This window comes from Aethalodelphis obliquidens, unplaced genomic scaffold (assembly GCF_003676395.1).
Source record: "Aethalodelphis obliquidens isolate GAN/ISIS:26980383/991018 unplaced genomic scaffold, ASM367639v1 scaffold17, whole genome shotgun sequence".
Classification (NCBI taxonomy): Eukaryota; Metazoa; Chordata; class Mammalia; order Artiodactyla; family Delphinidae; genus Aethalodelphis; species Aethalodelphis obliquidens.
In genome coordinates this window covers 29,628,212-29,653,195 of record NW_020837961.1, presented here as the reverse complement: position 1 = coordinate 29,653,195, position 24,984 = coordinate 29,628,212, and the positions used below count along the sequence as shown (strand labels likewise).

Here is a 24,984-nt window from a genome sequence, read left to right as displayed (position 1 = left end):
TGGGAAAAACCCTCACACGTTGGAATTGGGAGCAGAATTGTAGCGATATTTTGTAATAGAAAGGTCTTTTCCTGATTATTTAGTTCACTCCATTGTGAAAAGAGAAGTTATTTTAGACTCTCTTTTGCTTGCAAACCTTTATATATAATCTTTCTTCTGTTCAGAACACTTCCCTTCCCTCTTACCTCCTTTCATGACTGTTTAAGACAGAGTTTAATATCTGTAACAGTTGGAACCACACTAACTGTGTGACAGAAAACCCAAAATGATCATAGCTTTAAAAAGTAGAAGTTTATTTCTGACTTAAATGAAGTCTAGATGTATGAGGTCTGATAGGTATGCCTTCTCCATGATCACTACAGGGACAGGCTTCTAGTTCCTTAATATCTGTGGTTAAAGATGGCTACTGCAGTTCCAGCCATTACATCCAAATTCTAGTCAACAGAGGCAAGGGGTGAAGAAGGGCATGTCCCTTCCCTTTAATACATTTCTTTAAAGTTGTACACACCGTTTCCCATTGGCCAGAATCTGGTCACGTGGCCATGCCTAGTGCCATGGGACACTGGAGAAAGTAGTCTTTATTCTTTATACCAAGGAGATAACAGATATTGGGGAAAACAGGTAGTTTCTATTTCTCCTATGCTCCCTCTTGGATCCTGTATCTTCCCATCTTGCTTACCTCTAGGGTGACTGATTTGGCCTGGTTTGCCCCAAACTTGCCTGGTGTTTGCACTGAAAGTCCCTATGTCCCAGGGACATCCTCCTACCCCTCAGCCCCCAGGCATGGGCAAGCACACTGGGACAATAGTCACCCTACGTCACCTCTACCATGAATCTTATCACACTATGAGCTCCCTGAGGGACAGACCTGCACCCGATTCACAGTTACATTCTCAGTACCTATCACAGTGCTCCACACATGGTAGGCAATCAATAATAGCAAATACTTACATAGTGCTTTTTATGTGTCAGGAACTGTTCTAAGTGCTTTACATATATGTTATGAGTTGAATTATGGCCCCTGCCCCCACTTCCTATGTTAAAGTCCCAGTACCTAAGAATGTGACCTTATTTGGAAATAGAGTAGCTGCAGATGTATTTAGTTAAGATCAGGTCAACTGGAGTAGGATGAGCCTCTAATCCAATATGACTGGTGTTCTTATAAAAAGGGGAAATTTGGGGCTTCCCTGGTGGCGCAGTGGTTGAGAGTCTGCCTGCCGATGCAGGGGACACGGCTTCGTGCCCTGGTCCGGGAGGATCCCACATGCCGCGGAGTGGCTGGGCCCGTGAGCCATGGCCGCTGAGCCTGCGCGTCCGGAGCCTGTGCTCCGCAACGGGAGAGGCCACGACAGTGAGAGGCCCGCTTGCCACAAAAAAAAAAAAAGGGAGGGGGGAAATTTGGACACAGAGATATGCACACAGGAAGAACTCCATGTGAAGATTGGAGTTATTCTGCACAAGCCAAGGAACTACCTGAAACAAGGAGAGAGGCCTGGAACAGATCCGTCCCTAGAGCTTTCAGAGGGAGCCTGGCTCTCCCAACACATTGATTTTGGACTTCCAGCCTCCAGAACTGTGAGACAATAGATTTCCATTGTTTAAGCCACTCAGTTTATCGTACTTTGTTACAGCAGGCCCAACAAATCAACATAATATATTAACTCATTTTAATATTCACAGCTCCCTTGTGAGATATTATTATTATTCCTATTTTATTGATTTATTTATTTTTTTTGATGGGGACCATTTTTTTAAGTCTTTATTGAATTTGTTACAGTAATGTTTCTTTTTTTGTTGTTGTTGTTGTTTTTGTTTTTTTTCTGTACGCGGGCCTCTCACTGTTGTGGCCTCTCCCCTTGCGGAGCACAGGCTCCGGACGTGCAGGCTCAGAGGCCATGGCTCACGGGCCCAGCCGCTCCGCGGCATGTGGGATCTTCCTGGACCAGGGCACGAACCCGTGTCCCCTGCATCGGCAGGCGGACTCTCAACCACTGCGCCACTAGGGAAGCCCTGTCATGAACTTTTAGGAGTTGCTGCAGTTCAAAAGGTGGCAGGTGTTCCTCTTTCGGCTAGCACCATAACTAGACGAATTGATGAAATAGCAGGGGAGATTGAGGCACAATTGTTAGAGGATTAATGAGTCACTGTGGTACGCAATCCAGGTTGATGAGTCTACCGATGTTGACAACAAGGCAACAATGCTTGTTTTTGTGCCATATATTTTTCAGGAGGATGTGCATGAGGAATTGTTATGTGCACTTTTGTTGCCAGCCAACACCACAGCTGCAGAACTATTCAAGTCTTTGAATGATTACATATCAGGAAAACTGAATTGGTCATTTTGCGTCAGTGTATATATGGACGGAGCAGCTGCCATGACTGGACGGCTTTCTGGTCTCACTACTTGGGTCAAAGAGGTCGCTTCTGAATGGGAGTCTACACACTGTGTCATCCATAGAGAAATGCTGGCTAGCCGAAAAATGTCACCTGAACTTAACATTTTGCAGGATGTAATTAAAATTATCAACCATATTAAAGAACATGCCCTTAACTCATGTCTGTTCATGCAGCTCTGTGAGGAGATGGACACAGAGCACACATGTCTTCTCTTACACACAGAGTGAGATGGCTTTCTAAAGGTAGATCACTGGCCAGAGTTTTTGAGTTAAGAGAGACACTCCAGAGATTTCTTTTAGAAAAACAGTCACCACTGGCAGCACATTTCAGTGACACAGAATGGGTTGCAAAACTTGCTTACTTGTGTGACATATTCAACCTGCTCAATGAACTCAATCTGTCATTTCGGGGGAGAACAACAACTGTGTTCAAGTCGGCAGATAAAGTGGCTGCATTCAAAGCCAAACTGGAATTATGGGCCAACGAGTGAACATTGGGATTTTTGACATGTTTCAGACATTAGCAGAGATTTTGAAAGAGACTGAGCCAGGGCCTTCTTTCTCCCAGCTGGTACATCATCACCTATATCAGCTTTCAAAAGAGTTTTTGAGCATTGCTTCCCAACCACAAAAGACCCCCGAACTGGGAAGGAATGGATCCACGACCCATTTGTGAATAAGCCAGGTGAATCGACTTTGTCCGTGCTAGAAGAGGATCAACTACTTGAGATCACAAATGATGGTGGCCTTAAAAGTATGTTTGAGACCGCTTCAAATCTCCATACATTCTGGATTAAAGTCGAGGTGGAATATCCTGAGACTGCCACAAAAGCATTGAAAAGCCTGCTTCCATTTCCAACATCCTATCTTTGTGAAGCAGGGTTTTCTGCGTGACAGCCACCAAAACGAGATTACAGAGTAGACTGAATATAGCAACACACGTCGGGTGTCACTGTCTCCCGTGACCCCCAGATGGGACCACCTAGTTGCAGGAAAACAAGCTCAGGGCTCCCACTGATTCTGCATTATCGTGAGTTGTATAATTATTTCATTATATATTACAATATAATAATAATAGAAATAAAATTCACAATAAATGTAATGTGCCTGAATCATCCTGAAACCAACCCCCCTGGGTCTGTGGAAAAATTGTCTTCCAAGAAACCAATCCCTGGTGCCAAAAAGGTTGGGGACTGCTGTTTTAAAGTACTCTTGGATTCAGTTTACTAATATTTTGTTAAGGATTCTTGCATCTATGTTCATCAGTGATATTGGCCTGTAGTTTTCTTTTTTTGTGATCTCTTTGTCTGGTTTTGGTATCAGGGTGATGCTGGCCTCATAGAATGAGTTCAGAAGTGTTCCTTCCTCTGTATTATTTTGGAATAGTTTCAGGATAGCTGTTAACTCTTCTCTAAATGTTTGGTAGAATTCACCTGTGAAGTCATGTGGTCCTGGACTTTTCTTTGTTGGAGTTTTTAAAATTACGGATTCAAATTCAGTACTTGTAAGTGGTCTGTTCATCTTTTCCATTTCTTCATGGTTCAGTCTTAGGAGATTGTACCTTTCTAAGAATTTGTCCATTTCTTTTAGGTTGTCCATTTTGTTGGCATGTAGTTGCTCATAGTCTCATATGGTCCTTTGTGTTTCTGTGGTGTTGGTTGTAACTTCTCCTTTTTCATTTCTGATTTTATTGATTTGAGTCTTCTCCCTGTTTTTCTTGATGAGTCTGACTAAAGGTTTATCAATTTTGTTTATCTTTTCATAGAACCAGCTTTTAGTTTCATTGATCTTTTCCATTTTTTTTCTAAAAAATAATGAAACTTTAAAAGTACACAGGCAATATGGAGAATAATGTAACATAAGAAACACTCATGAACCCACCATCCTTCTTTAACAAATCTTAAAATTCTGTCATATTTGGTACAGATATTTTAAGAAACAAAACTATGAAGATATTATACTTTAAAAATCCACTGTATACCCCTGCCCATCCTTGCTTTTTCTTTTTTGAGGTCTTCAACTGTGAATTTTTAATTTCAGGTACTTACTTTTTATTTAAGTTGAAGGACTTGAGACCCATGTCTTCTGATCATTCAGCAGGAAAAACAACAAAAAGGAATTATATTCACTCAGTCATTAAACAAATATTTATTGTGCCTTCTATTTGTCAAGTATTGTACTACATATGTATTTATATAGTATATTCTCATTTTTTGTAGTGTTCTATTCTCACACCATTTTGTTTCAGGCTGTATATCCAAAGTGAGAAGCAAAGAACATTTTCCTCTGTGATGCGGGCTGTTTTTCAATATCTCTTACAAAATTTTTTCTTAATACCTTAAAGCTTTGAGGGCAAATCTTGTTCTACTCTTAGCTGTGGATTTTCATTAATATTTTCCTTCTATGGGTTTGGCTCTTGCTGTGTCACTGGGGTGGGTGGGGTGTTTTGACAGATTCATTGAGTTGCCAGTTGGCCACACCTTTCCTTTTCTTTCATATGTTTAAGCAGTTATTGCCTGTAACTCCTATCTGGTTTCTCTAGTTCAATATGATGACTTCGGAGTGCAGTCCACTCCCTGGTCCTTGTTTTCTTGCTTTCACAGTGAGTGGGTTATACCTTTCTTAAAAAATAACAGCTTTGGGATGAAGTGAGAGAGTGGCATGGACATATATACACTACCAAATGTAAAATCGATAGCTAGTGGGAAGCAGCCGCATAACACAGGGAGATCAGCTCGGTGCTTTGTGACCACCTAGAGGGGTGGGATAGGGAGGGTGGGAGGGAGATGCAAAAGGGAGGAGGTATGGGGATACGTGTAAACATATAGCTGATTCACTTTGTTATACAGCAGAAACTAACACACCATTGTAAAGCAGTATACTCCAATAGAGATGTTAAAAAACAACAGCTTTATTGGAATATAATTACATACCATAAAATTCATCCTTTAGTATATTCAGAGTTGTGCAACCATCACCACTATCTGATTTTATAATATTTTCAACACATCAAAGAGAAATAATATACCTATTAACTGTGACTCCCCATTCTCCTCTGTCCCTGGAAACCCCTACGTTACTTCCTTTCTCCATGGATTAACCCATTCTGGACATTTCATATAAACAGGGCCATACATCTCTGGTTTTTTAAGCTTAGTATAATGTTTTCAAGGTTCATCCATGTTGCAGCATATATCAGTACTTCATTTTTATGACTAAATAATATTCCATTGTATGGATAATGCCACATTTTGATTATCCATTCACCAATTGATGAGTATTTGGTTCTATCTACTTTTTGCCTATTATAAATAATGCCACTGTGAGCATTCAGGTACAAGTTTTTGTGTGGACATGTTTTCATTTCTCCTGAGTATATACCTATGAGTAGAAGTGTTGTGTTATAGGGTAGCTCTACGGTTAACCTTCTGAGGACTGCCAAACTGTTTCCCAAAGTGCCTGTGCCATGTTACATTCTCACCAGCCGTGTATGAGGGCTGAAATTTCTCCATATCCTTGTAACACATTATCGTCTATCTTTTTTACCTTAGTCATCCTGGTATGTGTTAAGTGGTATCACACTGAGGTTTTAATCCACATGTCCCTAATGACTAATAAGGTTGAACATCTTTTCTTGTTCATATTGGCCATTTGTATATCTTCTTTGGAGAATGTTCTTTTAAAAATTAGGCTAATTTTTTTTTGAGTTTTAGGTTCTTTATATATTCAGCATACAAGTCCCTTACCAGATATATGATTTACGAATATTTTTTCACATTCTGAGAGTCGTCTTTTTACTTTCTTGATGATGTCCTGTGAAGCACAAAAGTTCTTGATTTTGGTGAGGCCCAATTTATTTTTTTCTTTTGTCACTTATAAATTTTCGTATAAGCGACACTCTAAGAAACTATTGCCTAACACAAGGTCATAAGAGTTTAGTCCTATTTAAGGATTAAACCTTTTAAATTTAATTTACTTTGAAGTTTTCTTTGAAGAGCTTTATAATTCTAGCGCTTACATTTAGATCTATGATCCATTTTGAGTTAATTCTTTTATTTATTTATTTTTTTTTTATTTTTTTTTGCGGTACGCGGGCCTCTCACTGTTGTGGCCTCTCCCGTTGCGGTTCACAGGCTCCAGATGCACAGGCTCAGCGGCCATGGCTCACGGGCCCAGCCGTTCCGCGGCATGTGGAATCTTCCCGGACCGGGGCATGAACCCGTGTCCCCTGCGTCGGCAGGCGGACTCTCAACCACTGCGCCACCAGGGAAGCCCGAGTTAATTCTTTTATACAGTATAAAGTGGGGTTCAGATTTTCTCTTTTGCAAAGATAGTTCTTTCTCTATTGAATTATCTTGGCACTCTTGTCTAAGGTTATATACATTTATTGTAGAATTTACCAAATTTTGCCTTGTTTTGTGGTAAACTGGATCGGCCCCCCTCTGTCAGGGGAGGACAGGAAATATGTTTTGTTCATTGAAAATGAGAAAACCTATGTGAAAAGCACCTACCATAGGGCCCCAGAGTAAATATTTCTTTCCTTCTTTTGAATCTCCCCACAGCACTTATTGTGGTATTTGTCATACAATAGTTACATAAGTGTTTGTTGAATGGAAAGTCAGCTTGAGCCTACACCTCGAAAGCGCATGGGTTCCTAAAGCTCTGATTGGATGGACATTCAGAACACTTTCGGCCCTTTTCAAACTGAGAAACTGAATAGTGGAGAATGACAGCTTTGTGAAATTGGGCTGCTGTCAGGGTAGGGGCTTCCAAATGACTTATCCTCTAAAGTAAGTGACAAATACCCAAACACTGAAAACAACCCTAAAAGTCCAGAACCTTTTTTTCTTTCTAGTTTAACTTCAAGTGGTCCGGATGTCTACTTATTGAACTGCTTATGCAGTAAAGTTTCACTTGTGAATTTGACTACAATTCCACAAAATCGATCGTGGTTCTTTTCTGCCTAAAAGCAGAAAGATTTTCTCTGGCAGCAACAAGCACTATTAAAAAGGTAAAGAGACAGCGCTCAGGTGTGGCTGGCGATTCTATTTTCAGTGACCCGTTTCTCCCTCTCTTTTTCTCTCTTACATGCTGAACATTAGGAGCTCTCACAAGCTTTCAAAAATAGAGCAAGAGGCTGAAGATAAAGGCCTGTTCATTCCATCGGGGAGTGTCCTACGGAGTCATGTCCGGGCAACGTCTCTGCCTGCATCTTGGATATCTTTTTCCGAGATGTGAGAATCTGCCCCTCTCTGTGCGAAAATGTGTACGTGCGAGTGCGAACCGAAGATGTGTACTATACAGAGACACAGAATAACTTTCTTACCCCAATCTTTTCAGCTTTAGGGAAGTGCTTCAAGTGACAGCTTCTGACTCCAGAGCCACTGCTCTGTCACTTCACCAAATTGCCTTTCTGCAAATAATCAGGTCCCGGGCTCTTAAGGAAGAAGATGTACTTTTTTTAAATTATACTTTATATTTTGGAGCACTTCCAGTTCACAGCCAAACTGAGCTGAAGATTGAGATTTTCCATGTCTTCCTGTCCCCACCCCTACACAGCCTTCCCCATTATCAACACCCCCCCCAGAGTGGTACATTTGTTATAACTGATGAATTTACACGGACACATCATAATCACCCAAAGTCTTTTGTTTACATTAGGGTTCACCCTCCCTGTTGTACATTCTGTGGGAATGGACAAATGCGTAATGACATGTATCCACCATTATAGTATCATACAGAGTCGATTCACTGCCTTAAAAATCCTCTGGGCTCTGCCCAGAGGCTCGATTTGAAAGGGCAAAAAGAGAGGGAAAGAGAAAAGCCTCCAACTGCGGAGGCGCTACCAAACTCCAAGCGAGTTTGTTCCCAAGTTCAGAGGCTCCAGCTGCCCCAGCTCTCCAAGTCCGGCTACCGGCAGGTTCCTCCTCCTTTGGTTTAAGTGTCAAGCAAATGGGTTTCCTGTTAACACCGGAATACTGTGAAAGGGCAGGAAGAGGCCAGGCCGCCTCCTCTTTCCCCCCTTCCTATCCGGTTTATTTGTTTTGTACATGTTTATTTTGGTGGAGCGGGTGATTGCAGCGCGTGCGGCTCTGGGGCAGCCTCGGCGGCCGGTAACCCCTCCCCGAGGAGGCGAGGCCCGGCCAGACCCCGCCCGATCCCGGCTCCAGCTCTGCGGGGCGGGCTGACGGAGAGAGGAAGGGGGAAGACAGTGGGAGAGGCAGAGCTGTGAGAAGGAGGCCGCCGGGGCGCGCGAGGAGGCGGGGAAACCTGCTCGGCCCGCGCCCGGCCGCTCCCCCGCGGGCTGCAGGTGGAGCCGCGGAGGTAGCCGCTTCCGCCGCCGCCGCTGCCGCCTCCTCCGCCTCCTCCCCGCTGGGGCCTCCTCCCAGGCCCGGAGGCTGCTGGCGCGGGACGCCCGGAGCTGACGGCCGGCGCGCGGGGCCCGCAGCTCGTCGATGGCTGAAGGCCGGCGGCGGGAGGACGAGGACGAAGAGCTGCACGAGCGCCGGGAGCTCGGGGGCCCGCGCCGCGCCCGGGGCCGTGCGCTGTCGGGCCAGTCGGCCGCAGGTGAGGGGCGCGGGCAGCGTGAGGGGGGACCGGGGCACCGGGGACCCAGGGCTGGGCGTCCCGGGGCCGCGCAGGTCCTGCCCCGGACGCCGGCGGTTCCCTCGCCCGCCGGGAGGGGACTGGCACCTTTAACTCTAGGAGGCGAACGGGAGGGAGAGTGGCTTTTCTATCTCCATCCGAACTTTGCGGCCGAGCCCGAGGAAATTCAAACCTGTCTCTACCTGCTAGTGACCCTGGAGCCGAAACTACAAATTTTCCATGCACACTAAATCCACGAGCTGCTGGCTTGGAACTTGTGGCCCGGGTGGTTATTTATCTCTGGATGAGTCAGAGGCCAGTGGAGAATGCCTCCTCCCGATAGGTTTGCCTCCGCTGTCGCAACCGGGTCGAACCACATGCTAATCGTCCAGGCGGGTTTCGGTGCCTCTTGAACTTAGGACCTGTGACTGTCCTCCCAGCCCCCAGCCGCCCGAGTTCACCTACTTTCTATAGGACTTGCTTTAGAGTGACTTGATGACCCCCCAGCCCCACCCCCCAGTCCAGAATATAGCCTTCCAAAAGGCGATTCACTTGGACTGATCATTTCTGGGCCTGTAACTTGTGTTTTGGGGGTGCGCAAAGGCGGCGCGGATCAATAGTTTGGCGCAGAAGTGGAAGAGTAAATAAGTGTCGATCCACACCCCTTCCCTCTTTCCTGGGCAGCTTTTCAATTAAACAGAATAGAGAGGACATTCTTTGGTCTTTGGTTCCCACTGGATAAGCCAGGTATCCTAAAACAAGAGGGAAGAACAAACCTAGGGAGGTGACAATAAAAGGGAGATAAGGCCGTGAGAAAGGTTCAGATGGGAACATTCATTAACGCCCCTTTAGAAAGTGGAATATAGTGAACATTCCACCCAGCCATGGAGCAGCTTTTCTATGTGGCTGCCTTAACCTAAGAGAAAGTTGAAGAATTAAAAGAAGATGATGGGTCTGTGGGGAGCAACTGGAGGGTAGAAAATGGGATGAAAGGAAAGAGTGTGAGTGCAACGGGAAGAAATTAGTCAATCTTGGAGCCTTAAAAATATTTCCTTTTGCCCGTTACTCTTTCCATCGAAAGGAGGCGTTTGACTAACCACACGAACGCCAGCTGTCTTGAAGATAACTGATAGTTTTGTTCAGTATAAACCCAGACCTAATGAAATAATGGGTAATTGCTGGATATGAGTAAATAATTCTTGCAAGAATACAATGAAAAAACTTTACAAAGACGTTCCTCTGTTAAATTACTGATCTGAACATGCCTTGGACTCCTCTTATCTTCAGCAAAAAGCTTCACTTAGGTACTGTGCAGAGCTGTACCCGAGGTCAGACTAGATATGATCCAGATAGATCTTTATCATTTAGTTGCAATATGTGTATTTATTCCAAGGCTGGTGGAAATGGCATTTTGTAACTTGTTTTTCCCAGTTCCTTAATTTCCCAAGGCTACCAGAAGCTTTTCTAAGTTCCATGATAATATTTTGCTGATACGTGACACAGTGTCCTTTTTCACTCAGAAATTGGTGTTTGCAGTTTCTAACCATTTAGTGTACCCTGTCTCCGTTAGGGGGTGAGGGGCAGAGATATTATGGAGTGGACAGAGAGTTAAACTGGCTGTTATCGGGCTTCTTTCTTTTGAGACACATTATTTAATAGTTTACATTTCTTTGCAAGCTGTGCTCCTCTTTCTGCTCATTAGTTCCCGTGTGTTTTTCAGACTCCATCGCATTCCTTACCAAGCTTGGGCATTTGTTAGTTATGTTTTGTGCTGGATGTTCTCTCTCCAAGTGAGAAAGTAGGAACTGACCCAGAGGCTTCATGTTTCTTCTTTTTAACATCTTTCTAATCTTTCACTTTTTCCTGTTCTCATCCACTCCCTCCTCCCTCCACCACCTCACAGTCTAAAGATTTTCCATTTTTCTTTGATCTCACAGAGGTTGACACCATAAAATTAGGGTTTATGGACTTGAGGGAGTCTGTGAACTTCTTCTCTCCATGCTAAATTTAGGTGTGGTTGTGGAAATGTGTTTTTTTACTTTGTAATGTACGTTCAGGAGAACGTATAAAACCTGTAAATCATAAAGTAAAACTCTTGTAACCTGTGCCCAAGTTGAGAAATAGAATATTATCATTTCTCCGAAGCAAACTCTACTCTCTCCCAGTCATGGCTTCTTCCTTCCCCTTGAGGGAACTACTTTTATTCCCTTGCTTTTCTGTGCAGTTTTACCTGTACAGTTTTATCTGTGCATCCCTATACAATATTATTTAGTTTTGCTTATTTTACAACTTCTTATGAGTGCAATCATCCTGTAATTATTCTTTAGTCATTCTTTTTTCACTCCATATTAAGTTTGTAAGATTTATCCCTATTGTTGCATGCAGCTGTAACTTCTTTTCTTTGTATTCTCATATCACACTTTTTGCTTATTTTTTATTGATTTGTTGGCGTTCTTTACTTGCTCAGGAATCTCAACTTCTGTTGGTTGCATGTGTTCCAAAATCTGCTTCCACTCTGTGGTTTATTTAAAAAATGTTTGTTTGTGGTTTCTTTTGATGTGGACATTTGTAATTTTAACGTAGGTGTATTTGTGAATCTTTTTCTTTGTAGTTAGTGTCCCTCCTCCCCTCACTGTCCCCCTTGGTTAAGAATGCTTTCCCTACCCCAAGGTCATGAAGATATTCTCCTATATCTTCTGTATTGTCTCCTAAAGTTTTGTTAACTTTCTTTGTGGAGAGGTGCCATAGCTTTCTTCAGACTCTCAAATGGGTCTGAGAACCTCTGACTGACCTACAGCATTTTTATATTGTTTCTCCGAAGGGCAGGGAATACAAAATTCTAGGTCCTCCCTTAATCACCTGGAAGAGTGGTAGGCACTTAATAGGGTTTAGTAAATACTAAATAAATGTACTCTCTCTATATATGTTGATGTGTTTATGGTAAATGCTAGAAGAACAGATATAACTTCTCCAGTGTGTTTTGAGTAAAATAACTAATATTGTCAGTATGAGGTCACAGAATAAAGTTCTTTGTATTCTTTATGAACCAGTTGCTTCGTACATGCTAGCACCTGTGAGGGAGGTATTATTTTCTCCATTTTATAGTTGAAGTGGGTACGACTCGGTGCTCCCAATGCAGGGGACCTGGGTTCGATCCCTGGTCAGGGAACTAGATCCCACATGTATGCTGCAACTAAGAAGCCTGCATGCTGCAACTAAAAGATCCTGCATGCCGCAGCTACACATGCCACAACTAAACATGCCGTCATGAAGATCCCACATGCCACAACTAAGACCTGGTGTGGCCAAAATAAATAAATACATATTTTAAAATAAATTAAAAAAAAAAAAGATTGAAGCTCAAAAATACTTAAGTGACTAGCTCAAGATCCCGCAGCTAGTAAATGGCAAGATGCGGACTTGAATCCGGGTCTCTTTGACGTGAACGTCCATGTTTTTCCAAGCTATCCCACTGGCTGCAAATACAAGTCAATTGCTTTTAATGCTCCACATGTGTCTATCTGCATGTTGCTTGTTATATTTTAAACATACTTTATTACATTTATCTGGTGCTTTTCTGCTTAGGAGGGGCTTTCACAGCTTCATGGAACTTGATTGTTACAACGACCTGAGAGGGAAGAGGGTACATTTTTATTATTTCCATTTTAAAGACGAGTAAATTCAGCCTCGGAAGTGTTAAAAGACTTAATCTAAAAGAATACAGCTAGGTATAGCTGCACCTCAGTTACCTCTTTTGGGTGTTTCAAGTCATAAACTGTCGTTTCTTTCTTTTTTTTTTTTTTCCTGCGGTACGCAGGCCTCTCACTGTTGTGGCCTCTCCCCTTGCGGAGCACAGGCTCTGGACGCGCAGGCTCAGCGGCCATGGCTCACGGGCCCAGCCGCTCCGCGGCGTGTGGCATCTTTCCGGATGAGGCATGAACGCGCGTGCCCTGCATCGGCAGGCGGACTCCCAACCACTGCGCCACCAGGGAAGCGCAAACTGTCGTTTCCTTAATTTGATTCACATAGCATGCTAGGTCATATGGCCCAGAGTTTGTGGCTCTGTCTAGTAAGTTGTGTAGTTTTGCAAACTGCATTAATTCTTCTGGGCCACCATCTTACAGTTTTTGTTATTAGAATTCCAAAGTTGTCTAATTGATTTTGAGGAAATTATTTTAAGTCCCATAGAAACTATGGATATATATACACGTTGTTTGAAAATCCTGCACTCACCAACTTCTTTTAGAAGACCTGTCTAGTTATCCTGTCAGCAAAATGTATGCAAAATGGTGTAGAAAATACAAGGAATACAAAGAACTATATAAAATAGGCTCCCTGCTTTTAAAGAACATGTCATAGAATTAAGGAAGGTAAGACTAATATACTTTAAAGAAATAAATAAGAGTATAAAGTAGTCCATGGTGACTAGCAAGTGGAGTTTAGCATAAGAGAACCAGGCAGTCTTGGTTCATTTCTTGGCTTACCTCTTACTGTGTGACCTTGTGCAAGTTACCTAACCTCTCTGTGCATCCATTCTTTATTTGTAAAGTGGGAATATTTTAACCAGGGTGCATCCCTTCATTTTTAACCAGGGTTAAAAATATTTTAACCAGGGTGCATCCCTTCATTTTTTTTTTCTTTTTTTAATTTTGCCACTATTCATGCAGTGCTTCTATAAGGTCATTGGCATGTTACATTCTGGGGGCAACTATTTTCCCTCAGATCGTTTCAGCTTTACATTTAATGGTACTTAGAGTCTTATCCTGAGAACGCTTGGGTCTCTCTCAGTTAGCTTTAGCCTCCAGCAATTTACAGCATCTTTCTGGGCCTTAGTTTTTGCCTTATGAATTGAAAGGATGAGGCTTCCAGCATTACATTTTATGATTCTAGGGGATGAGGAGGAAAATAACTTCTGACTTGGTTTACAGAAGCCTGCCGGTGTGCAGGGTCCGATCTAGCGGGTGTTTCTCCGGGCCCCTTGTGATGAGGGAAAAGCCCAAGGTGCCACACTCAAGATGTCGCCTCACTGTGAAAAAGGCAGTCACGTTAGCTTAAGTTGTGCCGCAGGGACCTGCCTTTCAAGATGGGCACTTCACTTCATCAGTGGAGAACATGGGATGTGTTCTGGGGGAGTTTATAATACTGAACATAGGTATGATGAAAGTATTATCCATGAAGTACAAGATGAAAATATATGTCTAGTAGCTTCAGAGCAAAGAGCAGCGTTAAGGTGGGGAGGAAGGAGGCCCGGCCCCCTCGTTTGTATGAAGGTTCAACATCCACTCCTGCCTCTCAGCAGCTGTAGGCCTCACCTTTAGGGACTCTAAGCTTGCCTTTGGGTGGGGGTGGGTGCATGGCAGGGGAGGGGTGTACAGGCAGTAAACCACTGTTTTATTTTCTTTTTTGAAATAAACTTTGTTGTTTTAGAATAGTTTTATAGATTTACAGAAAAATTGTTAAGATAGTACAGAGAGTTCCCATCTACCTCACATCCAGATTTCCCTGTTACTCACATCTCCTTAGTTTTTACCTAATGTCTTCCTGCTCTGCAGGATCCCATCCAGGACACCACATCACATGTAGCTGTTGTGTCTCCTCGGGCGCCTCTTGGCTCTGATGGTTTCTCAGGTTTTTCTTGTGTTTGATGGCCTTGACTGTGTTGAGGAGTACTGACCAGATATTTTGTAGCATGTTACTCTGTGGGGATTTGTGTGATGTTTTTCTCATGTTTAGACTGGAGTTTTGGGTGTTTGGGAGGTAAAGTACCATTTTAACCACATATTAAGGGTATAATAACATCATTTATAACTGTTGATGTTGACTCTGATCTCCTGGCTGAGGGAGTGTTTTTCAGGTTTCTCTAGGCCAAGGTTACCACTCCCCGCGCCCGCCCCCCATACTGTAGGAAGTAAAGGAAGTCACTATGCAGAACCCACACTTAGGGAATCAGGAGTTAGGCTCCACCTCCTTGGGGGTAGAATATCTACATACATCTTTTAGAATTCTTCTGCACAGGAGATATCATTCTTTTTTACTCTCACCTTAGTTTCTTCAGGTTCTCCAAACATCTGCCTTGGGATTGTGTTTAGACCCTGCCTTTTGGGGACTGTAAGCTCAATTCCTCCACCCAGTTCTGTCCAGAATATCCCATGTGTGCTGCTGTCTGGCGCTTCCTTTCATAATTAGAAAGGAAGGCATGAAATGAGTATCCAACTTGAGATGACCTGTGACTAAGACTCATTCACACTAGAGTATCAGCAGGTACAATTTTGGAAATGGAGAGGAAGTTCGAGTATGAGAGGAATTTGGAAAAGCCCTGGACTAGGATAATCAAACAATAATGAGACAATATTTATTGTGTGCTAGGTCCCAGGTGGCATTCTAATTGTTTTCCATGTATTTTCCTCACTTAGTCCTCATACCGATCTTATGAGATAGGTGGGATGATTTCCTTCATTTTTGCAGATGAGAAACCGGAGGGGGTGTTTACCCAGAGGGGGTAAATAATCTAGTCAAGGTCACGTAGCTAGAAAGCTATGGAGTAGGATTCTGTGCAGACTCCTACCCAGTATTTATTCTCGTCTTCCTTGGTCAGTGGAACACTATATTGCTGACTGTGGCAAGGTACCCACCTGTGAAACTGCTTCACCCAGCCTACTAATGAGAGGCAAGAAAAAGTTGTTGAGTGTGGTTTCTAGAAAAATTCTTTAAAGGGGACTCAACTGCACAGAATATCCTTTTGCCCTTATCACCTTCCATCCCCCTACCAGGAACAAAGGTGTGTGGCTCACAGCAGCCATCCTGGGTCATGAGGTTATCTTGAGGATGGAAGCCAAGCGCTGAGAATGGTGGAGCAGAAAAATGGATGGAATCTCAGTTTCCAGTGGTAATAGAGTCATCATATGAGCTTTTGATTGCCTGTTCCTCCTTTATTTAAGAAAAAATAAACTCTGTCTTATTTAAGCCAGTGTTCTCTTAGGTCTTTTAATTAGCAGCTGAATGCAATTCCTAACTGATAAAAGTTCTGACTCGATCATATTTCTCTCTCCTTACCACCAGGCTATTTTTGTTAACATGAGGTTACCTAGGTTCTTGTTGCTATTTTGTACTTTATTATAATGTGACCTTGGACAAATAACTTAAAGGCCCCTCCCTTTTTGCATCTTTTGAATGGGAATTATTCATTCTCTATATACAAGTTTACTATGGGAAACACGCTTTTTTTTTTTTTTTTTTTTTGCGTACATGGGCCTCTCCCGTTGTGGAGCACAGGCTCAGCGGCCATGGCTCACGGGCCCAGCCGCTCCACGGCATGTGGGATCTTCCCAGACCAAGGTCCAAACCCGTGTCCCCTGCATCGACAGGCGCAATCTCAACCACTGCGCCACCAGGGCAGCCCGGGAAACACGCTTTTAAATGTCACGTTCTCATGAGTGATGTACATTTCTTGAAGAGGGTCATGGTCATACTTGGACAAGTTTAAGGGTACTGCAAAGGAAACCTATAGAATCTGAAAACAGTTTTCTGATTTTGTCATTTTGCTGAGTGCCAGGTCTGAATACCTCTCAGGGAACAAATAAATAGAAGCTGTGACAGGAGGTGATTTTGTCCTGCTCTGATATGCATACGAGCAGATTCTCAGTGGCATCACTGATGAGCGTATAACTCATGCCGGGGCTGCTGCGTAGGATTCAGAGTTTGTTTCCGATACGGCTGCCTTCAGTGTACCGGAGTGTTGTTTTCTGAAGATACATTAATCAAGGAATCGCTATACTGGAAGAAAGGTAAATGCTTTTTCTGAGAGCCGGCCAAGAACAAGGCACAGAAGAAAACGTTTGCACATGTGGAGAATAACTATCACCATTTCCAAAGAGTCCTTTGAAACTAGTACAGAGGTGTTCACAAAAAACTGGAAGGCCCCTCCCTCAGCATGGGGCCACCCATGTAAATGACCCTTTCTTGCTTTGTCACCACCCTTGTTTCTTTATTTCCTCACAAGGACCCCCCCTTAATACACACTAGCTCAGTGGAGATGAGCTGTCTGGAGATTATAAGGTAGATTTGTGTCACTCCGTTGAGGTATAACTCTTGCCAGTGGAAGGTGTGGTTTGTAAGTGAAATTCATTTGGAATAAGGCGTGGTATTTCGAGTTTTAAAAGGTGCAGACTTGTGTTTGAATATTACTCTTAATTAGATGCTTAATAATGTGAAATGCCTAATATCACAAACATTTTATCTGTTATGCTGTTCTATTCCTGTTTCTCCTTTCTTCTTGAGGCATTCAACTTTAAAACGTGGTGTGGTATTTCTCGCATTTCTGTAGCAATGGGACCTTTAAACAGTGCTTCTCAAACTTTAATATGCCTACAAATCACCTGGGGATCTTGTAAAGATGCAGATCTTGATTTAGTAGGTTTGGGGTGGAGCCTGAGATTTTGCATTTCTAACAAGTTCCAGGTGATGCTGCTGCTACTGGTCCCTGGACCACACTTTGAGTTACAAGGTACTCAATTACCTCTATCTCAGTGCCAGGGTTCTCAGTGCTGGCTGGGCATCAGAATTAAGTGAGGAGTTTTAAAAAAGACCTATACTCATGACCCCACGCTCAGATTCTCCTGATTAATTACTTTTGGAATAGTATCTAGAGAACTGTATTTTGGGAGTTCTATGTGAGGTGAGACTCACTGGCTTAGTGTCCTATTAAAAAATGTGATGTTGAGTGGTTTCAGTGTGCTTTCTTGTAATTTGAACCGTAATATTTTCATAAGTAATTTATGTTGTGATGCCTTTTAGTCAAACAGAATAAATAAATGGGATCCACCATGCATTTTATACATGGATTTTATTCAGTCCCTCTGTTATCCATAGCCTAAGAAGACTCCACATAAAGAATGATGTAAGGACCTATCATTGAAGTAACTGGAAAGCAACGTATGTGATAGTTAACATTCTTTCAGATTGCAAGAAACGGAGGTCTGTTCTGCTAACCTCAGCTGACGGGAGGCAGCTTATAAGGATACTCCAGTAAGTTGGAAGACACAGGAAGTAGCCTTGGAAGTCATTTGGAAATAAGAGTAGCTCTAGGAAACTGACAGCAAATATTTACCCCAGAGAACATTCCTTTGTAAGTTGCAAAGGCTGTTATTCTTTATGTTACTAGCACCACCATTCTGGTGACTCAGTTCACTTCTGTCTCCTTCCATGGCTTCTGAACTTACCGAATCATTGACTCTTGTTTCTCTTACATACAGTCAGCCTCCCTAAGAAACAGACTCTTAAGTAGGCTGGCCAGTCAGGGTCCTGCACAGAGTGCCCCTTTGGGGCAGGGGTCTCATGCTGGTTGACCTCAGAGGCTAATGACAAAGTATATAGTAGCCAACTTTTCAGGCCCATCCCTGGTCCCTTCTCGTGGTCCCACACGAGAATTTGAGCATCGCCTGCAGCTGATTCTGTCAGATGGCACTCTGGGTCTGGGGGGTGTTCTGAGGTTTCTTAGAATGGAGAGAAGGTAAAATTGGCAGATTCCATGCGGACACTCTTTCAGTAAGGAGTTCCACGAGGGAAGATTTATGTTGTTCACTGTTACAGCCCCATAACGCAGAACGGTGCCTGGCACATATATTCAATACATGTCTGTCAAATAGAATAGAATTTTTCAAACGATGTAATGTTGTCTTTATTGTTCGTTTGATTACATTTTATTCTAACCCGAATGCACGGGCAACTGTGGAGAGTGAATTTCTACTCTGCTCGTGGCTCACCGAAGCAATATGCTCTGACGCGCCAGATCTTTCCTTGTTGCCTTTTTTTTTTTTTTTTTGCAGTACGCGGGCCTCTCACTGTTGTGGCCTCTCCCGTCGCAGAGCACAGGCTCCGGACGCGCAGGCTCAGCGGCCATGGCTCACGGGCCCAGCTGCTCCGCGGCATGTGAGATCTTTCCGGACCAGGGCACGAACCCGTGTCCCCTGCATCGGCAGGCGGACTCCCAACCACTGCGCCACCAGGGAAGCCCTCTTGTTGCCTTTTTAGCAGTGATGAGCATTAGATGTTTGCCACTTGGCGGCATCAGTACGGCTGGCGTCAGGCTTTGGGCTGAGGGATAGCAAATGGATGTCAAGTCCAGCGCTCGGAGTCCTTCCTAACGGCCTCCGTCTAGGGTAACCTTAGCCGCGGTGGTTTCTCTTCTGGGAGGCGAGTGGCCCCGCCCCATCCAAGGGCGCAGCCATCTTGGGTCCCAGTCGCATCGGCTCTGAAAGGTCAAGTGTGGATTTGGACGTTTGGCCAAGGAAAGGAGGCTACTTTTCAGGTAAAGAGGGAGACACTGGGAAGATGGGAGTCGTCGTTACTTACAGCAGCTGCTGCCTCTTAAAAAGCTCCAAACCCCCTGTCTGTGGGGAATGGGCGGAGGGTGGATGTTAAGGATGTTTTCGAGGAAGGATGGACCCGGCTGATGATGGATGGGATGTAGGGCAGCACAGCGAGCGCCAAATCCAAGGATGCTGACCTGCCCCGACTCGGGAAAAGGAGCTTGAAGTTGGCACCTTCCCAGGAGAGAGGCAGTGATACTCACCATTGAGTACTAAGCCTTGATTGGAGCGCGTTTGCTCTTCATGTGAAATATCACGGCCAATACCAACGTAGCTCTGGGAACAAGCCTTTCAGTAGCTCCTTGAGCTCAAGGATTCTGTAAACCTTGAAGAACGTAATTTGATACTGATCACCTCATAGGTTTCCAATGAATGTTTAGTGAAGGTGATGAAGAATTAGGGGTTTTAATCCCAATATTCTTCAATTCTTTGCTCTTTTAATTAAAAACTAGATTTCTTCCTCTTGCAGTGGGGTTTTTAAAAGTACCAACTTTTTAGCATGTCTGAACAAAACATTTTATTGATCACTCACCAATTTAGTGCTTAGCGTATGCCAGGAACTCACGTAATCCTTTAACAACACAGAAAGTCAGGTTGTTTTTAATAAGAACAATGAGGCAAAGAGAAATAGAGCTGGGATTTGAAGCCCTGCAGTCTTTTTTCTCCTTTAATTTTTAAATTTACATACAGTAAAAGTGACTTCTTTTGGGTACGTAGTTCTGTGAGCTGTGATACACGTACAGATTCTTGTAACCATCCCCATAGTCAGAATACGGAAGTTTCATCACCTCGAAATTCCTGTGCTGCCCCTTGCAGTCATATCTTCTCTATACCATTTAACCCCTGATCTGTTCTATGTCTCTGTAGTTTTGCCTTTTCCAGAATATGATATCAATGGAATCATTTCACCCAGCACATTGTTGTGGAGATTCATTCATGTTGTTAACTGTGTCAGTAGTTTGTTCCCTTTTGCTGCTGAGTAGTATTCCATTGTATTAATGCACCACAGTTTGTTTATCCATTTACCTGACAAAGGATATTTAGGTGATTTTCAGTTTTTGGTATTTATGAATAAGCTGCTGTAAACATACAGGTTTTTGCATAAACACAAGTTTTTATTTCTTTGGTTTAAGTACCTAGATGTTGGTTTAATGGGTAATATGTAAGTGTATGCTTAACTTTACAAGAAAATGCCAGACTGTTTTCCAGAGTGGTGCTAAACCATTTTGCATTATTATGAGCAATGAATGAGAGTTCCAGTTGCTCCACACCCTCATCAGCACTTGGTATTATCAGGTTTTTCTCGTTTGCTTTTGTTTTTGTTTTAGCCTTTCCGATAGTTGTGTAGTGATACTTTGTTGTGGCTTTAATGTGTGTCTCCTTAATGGATAATGATGTTGAGCATCTTTTCACATGGTTAATTGCCATCCATTATGTCATCTTTGGTGAAGAATGTTCAAATCTTTGCACATTTTAAAATTGGGTTGTTTGTTTTCATATTATGGAATTTTAAAGAGTTCTTTATATATTTTGCATTCAAATTTTTTGTTGGATATGAGATATGAAAATATTTCTCCTAGTCTGCAGTTTATTTTTTCATTCTGTTAACAGTGTCTTTAGCTCTTTGAATATATTGGAAATAGCTGATTTAAAGTCTTTGTCTAGTAAGTCCAATGTCTGGGCTTCCACAGGAACTGTTTATATTGATTGCTTTTTTTTTCTTTTTCTGTGCATGGGCCATTACTTTCTTGTTTCTTTGTGTGCCTCATAATTTTTTGTTGAAAATTGGGTAGCAACTCTGGAATCAGATTCTTCTCCCTCCCCAGGGTTTGTTATTGCTGCCTATTATGATTGTTGTGGCTTGTCTAGTGATTTTTCTGAACTAATTTTGCAGAGTGTGTAATTTTTGTGTGATGTGAGGCACTGAAGTCTCAGTTTCATTAGCTTAGTGGTCAGCTAGTGATTGGACAGAGTTTTCCTTAAATGAATGCCTAGAACCAAAAAAAAATCTCCCAGTCTTTGCAGGGGGCTCTGTGTGTGTATCACAGCACACCTTCAACTCTCAGCCAAGCAGTGTACAGCTAACCTTAGCCTTCACTTTCTGCTTGTGCAGAGCCTGTAGTTCAGCCAGAGCTGAGGTTAGGGCCCCCTCAGATTCTTTCTGAGCATGTACTCACCCTGGGAATGCACATGGACTTCTAGATTCCTAGGAATATGTGGGACCTTTTCAAAGCCCTTATTTCCCAAAGCATCTCATCCTTCAGCCTTTCCCCCCAACTTCTTTGATTAGTCTGTTGTTTGCCCCAACTATTATCCATTGCCTCATGCAGCAGCAACAAATATATTTATTTGCCTGTAAATGATTTCAGTAAGCTTTCTCGAGCTAGCCACTTTTTAGCACTTGGAGAGTTTTGAGTTGGGCAAGATAAAGGCAAGTCTTTTGTGCTGGTCTTCCAGGGTTCCACCGGACAAATCAAAGCAAATTATTATAGTTCTTTGTGAATGAGGTCTTTTCTGCTCCCTCTGGTACTGGTACTGGTACCAAGAGTGTAGGCTATTATTTTCAAGGGCAGGCTATTATTTTCAAGGCTTCCACTGAGCTGGAGAATGGGGGATGGGACCAGGGTAAGTTAAAATGCCACAAAACTTGCTACTGCAACCAAAACCCAGCTAGTTTTCCTTGATTAAGTGTTTCACTGTGCTTAAGTGCATCAGGTGGTTGCTGAAAGCTTTTGGTTAGTTTTCAGTGTTCAAAAAGGGTTGATTCTGCCAGTTTTAAATTGCTTTTATGGAGGACAGACTTTTGGAGTTCTTTACTCTGTCACTGATGTCCCTAAAGTATGGATTAAAAGAAAAACTGATTAAGATTGTTGGTCTTTTTATGAGCAAATTGGCCCAAGTTTTCCCAGTAAAATACCAAATGAGAAAGTATGGATAGTCTTACTCATTTTTGAAGTGTTTGCACATCCCACAGTAGCATCATAAAGGTATTTGAGGAGCCTCACTCATCTGGTGACAGTGCTGGGGTCAAGACCCTCCATTTAAACCCTGCATAGGCAGCTTGCTTTTCTCAATTCCAGGCCACAGACCACACCTAACCTGTCTGTTGCTTTTTAAAACATGATTTTCAAGGGATATCTTGGTCAGGAAACCTATATTCCTCTTTGTTTCTGAAAGAATGACTTAGAGAAGGTAGCTTTATTGCACTCTCCTGATATAAATCAGTCATGGGTTAACACTGGGGAGTGGAATTGACGAGGGTGTGGAGTGTTTAACTTTATATACTTCTGTATTCAGTTTCCTCCAATGACTATTATTTTGGAAATTAAAAGAAAGGAAAATAAATGAAAAATACCATGTGAAATAATTGCCTTCTGGTCTAGTGTATTTGTTGCTCATTTTGTGGTATGTTTTTAAACCTGTTTTGCCTTAAGATGAGTTACTGCAATGACCATAGCAAATGCTGTCCTGTTGATAAAAGAAATGATTGATAAGTATTGGAGAAAATGACAGTAGGAAGGAAGTATATAATTGCGTTTCCTCTGAAGATCATTTTTCAGACACTGGCTAATTTATCATTCGTTCACCTATTCCATCTTATGACATTCACTTGTTTTTATGAAAGCCATAATCACTTGAAAAGCAAATCCTCATCTATAACCACACAGTTGAAAGCTGTTTAACATAATCAAAACCTACCCTTAGCGTTCTCCGCCTTATTTTTTGCTGTGTATTTCATCTCCACGTTGTGACGCAACAGAACCTGTTCTAAAGCAATAGATTGAGGAGACCTGCATTGTAATGCTCAGCTTGCCACCAGCCAGCTGTATGTCCTTGATTTAATCTCTCTAGGTCTTAGATTCCTCATTGACAATATGAAGGATTTAGACCAGGGATCTGGAAACCATAGCCCTGTGGACCAAATCTGGCTCACTGCCTGTTTCTGTAAATAAAGTTTTATTGGAACACAGCCACGCTCATTCTTTTATATATTGTCTATGGCTGCTTTTGTGCCGTATCTGCAGAGTTGAGTAGTTGCAACAGAGTCTGTATGGCTTGTGAGCCTAAAATATTTACTGTTTATCCCTTAACGGAAGAAGTTTGCCGACTCCAGACTATCAGCTTTTCTTTCAGGTTAAAAGTTCTCTGTTTCCGTTTTGGGATACTTGGGCCAACTATTTCTTTTTTCCCATCAGATTGCTTCTTAGCAGATCACCAGAAAATTTCAGCTGGAGGAGGGGAAATACAAATCATACATTGTTATTTGTTAAACACCTGTATCCATCATACGTCTGTCATATTTTGTTAATGCTGTGGTTACAAACAACCTCTAAAGCTCAGTATCTTATGACAGGTATATTCAGAGGTGAGCTACAGCTCAGCCTCACTTGTCTTCTTCATTCTGGGATCCTGGCTGGAGGAGCAGTTCCTAACTGGGAAAAGGAGCCATGGACAAACGATGTGCCGGCTTTTAAAACTTCTGCTCAGAAGTGGCATATATTACTTCTACGCACATTTCTTTAGCTAGCTGGGTGTTAGTGGTACAGGGAAGGATAATCCTTCTGTAGGACACCCTGCAAGTCACCTGGTACCTTGAGTGGGTGGCTGGCTCATCCTTCTGCAGGGAGAGCTGTGGAACACTGAGAATAACGTCATCTACCACAGCCTCCTTAAGGGTTCCCTGGTGTGAGCAGACTGAAACTAATGGCAAAAACTTGGTTTCAGAATTCTTTGTGTGTTATATTTTTCATGAACTCTCTGCAATTAACAAGTAACTAGAAATTGGCCCGTTGACCTTTTGGAATATATTCTAAATCTCTCAATGTGCATATTTAATAAATGCTCATTGTAAGAATGTAATATCTGTTTGGATTTCTCTTTTATAGACTCCTGATGTCTTTAACTTATAATTCTCACCCCTAAGCTGTCTTCTCCAGGGTTCCATATAATGACACAACTCAAGTTGCCCCAGCCAGAAACCTGGGTGAAGTTCTTAACTTCCTCCCTCCCCATGATTACTTATATCTAACCAGTCAGTTACCAGAGTCTATTGAATACATCCCGTAGGTAGCCCTTGACTAAGTCCCCTTCCCTCCATCCTCATTGCTACCATCCTTGTCCAGGCATCTCTCACCATGCACAACAGCCTTGTAACTAACTAGCCTTTCTACCTCCTGACTTGCTTGTCTGTAATCCATTCTCTACACAACCACTGAAGTGATTTTTCTAAAATGCAAACTGATCATGTTATTCTGTATTAAAACCTTTCAATGTCTTATTTAATCTTCCCCTTAAAGCTCAAATTTCTTAGCATGGCCTTGAACCTTTTTTTCCTTTTTTTTTTTTTTTCTGGGAATTCCCAGGTCTGTCCTCTTATACTTAGCTTACATTCATGGCTGGAAAAATATAATCTTTCTCCTAGAAAGATTTTTCTAGAGCATATTTTATGAACTCACATAGTTTGGCAGACGTAGAGATTCAAACACTTGATAAAAAGCATTGTGCAAAGCTGACTGTGTGCAGTATTGAGGATGCTCCTGTCCTGATGCTCAGTGGATTGCTCCTTCTTGGAAGGGCTTGGATAAGCCAGATCGGCTCCAGAGAAAGGCGGGTTGACACAGTTTTGTTTTACTTTC

The 24,984-nt window shown here is 42.6% G+C and overlaps 1 protein-coding gene across 9 annotated transcripts in view; it reads left to right on the top strand.

Annotated features, from left to right (window-relative positions):
• Positions 1–8,544: 8,544 nt before the first annotated feature.
• SH3D19 (SH3 domain containing 19) overlaps positions 8,545–24,984 on the top strand; it is a 179,832-nt gene continuing 163,392 nt past the window's right edge. For 3 of the 9 annotated variants that reach the window (XM_027117158.1, XM_027117156.1, XM_027117155.1), the window contains exon 1: positions 8,589–8,963. In XM_027117158.1, the coding sequence (XP_026972959.1) occupies positions 8,852–8,963 (112 nt within the window). In that variant the 5' untranslated portion in view covers positions 8,589–8,851. Of the gene's footprint in view, positions 8,964–24,984 lie in introns of all 9 variants that reach the window. The other 6 variants (XM_027117163.1, XM_027117164.1, XR_003435026.1 and 3 more) reach the window with 5 other exon arrangements.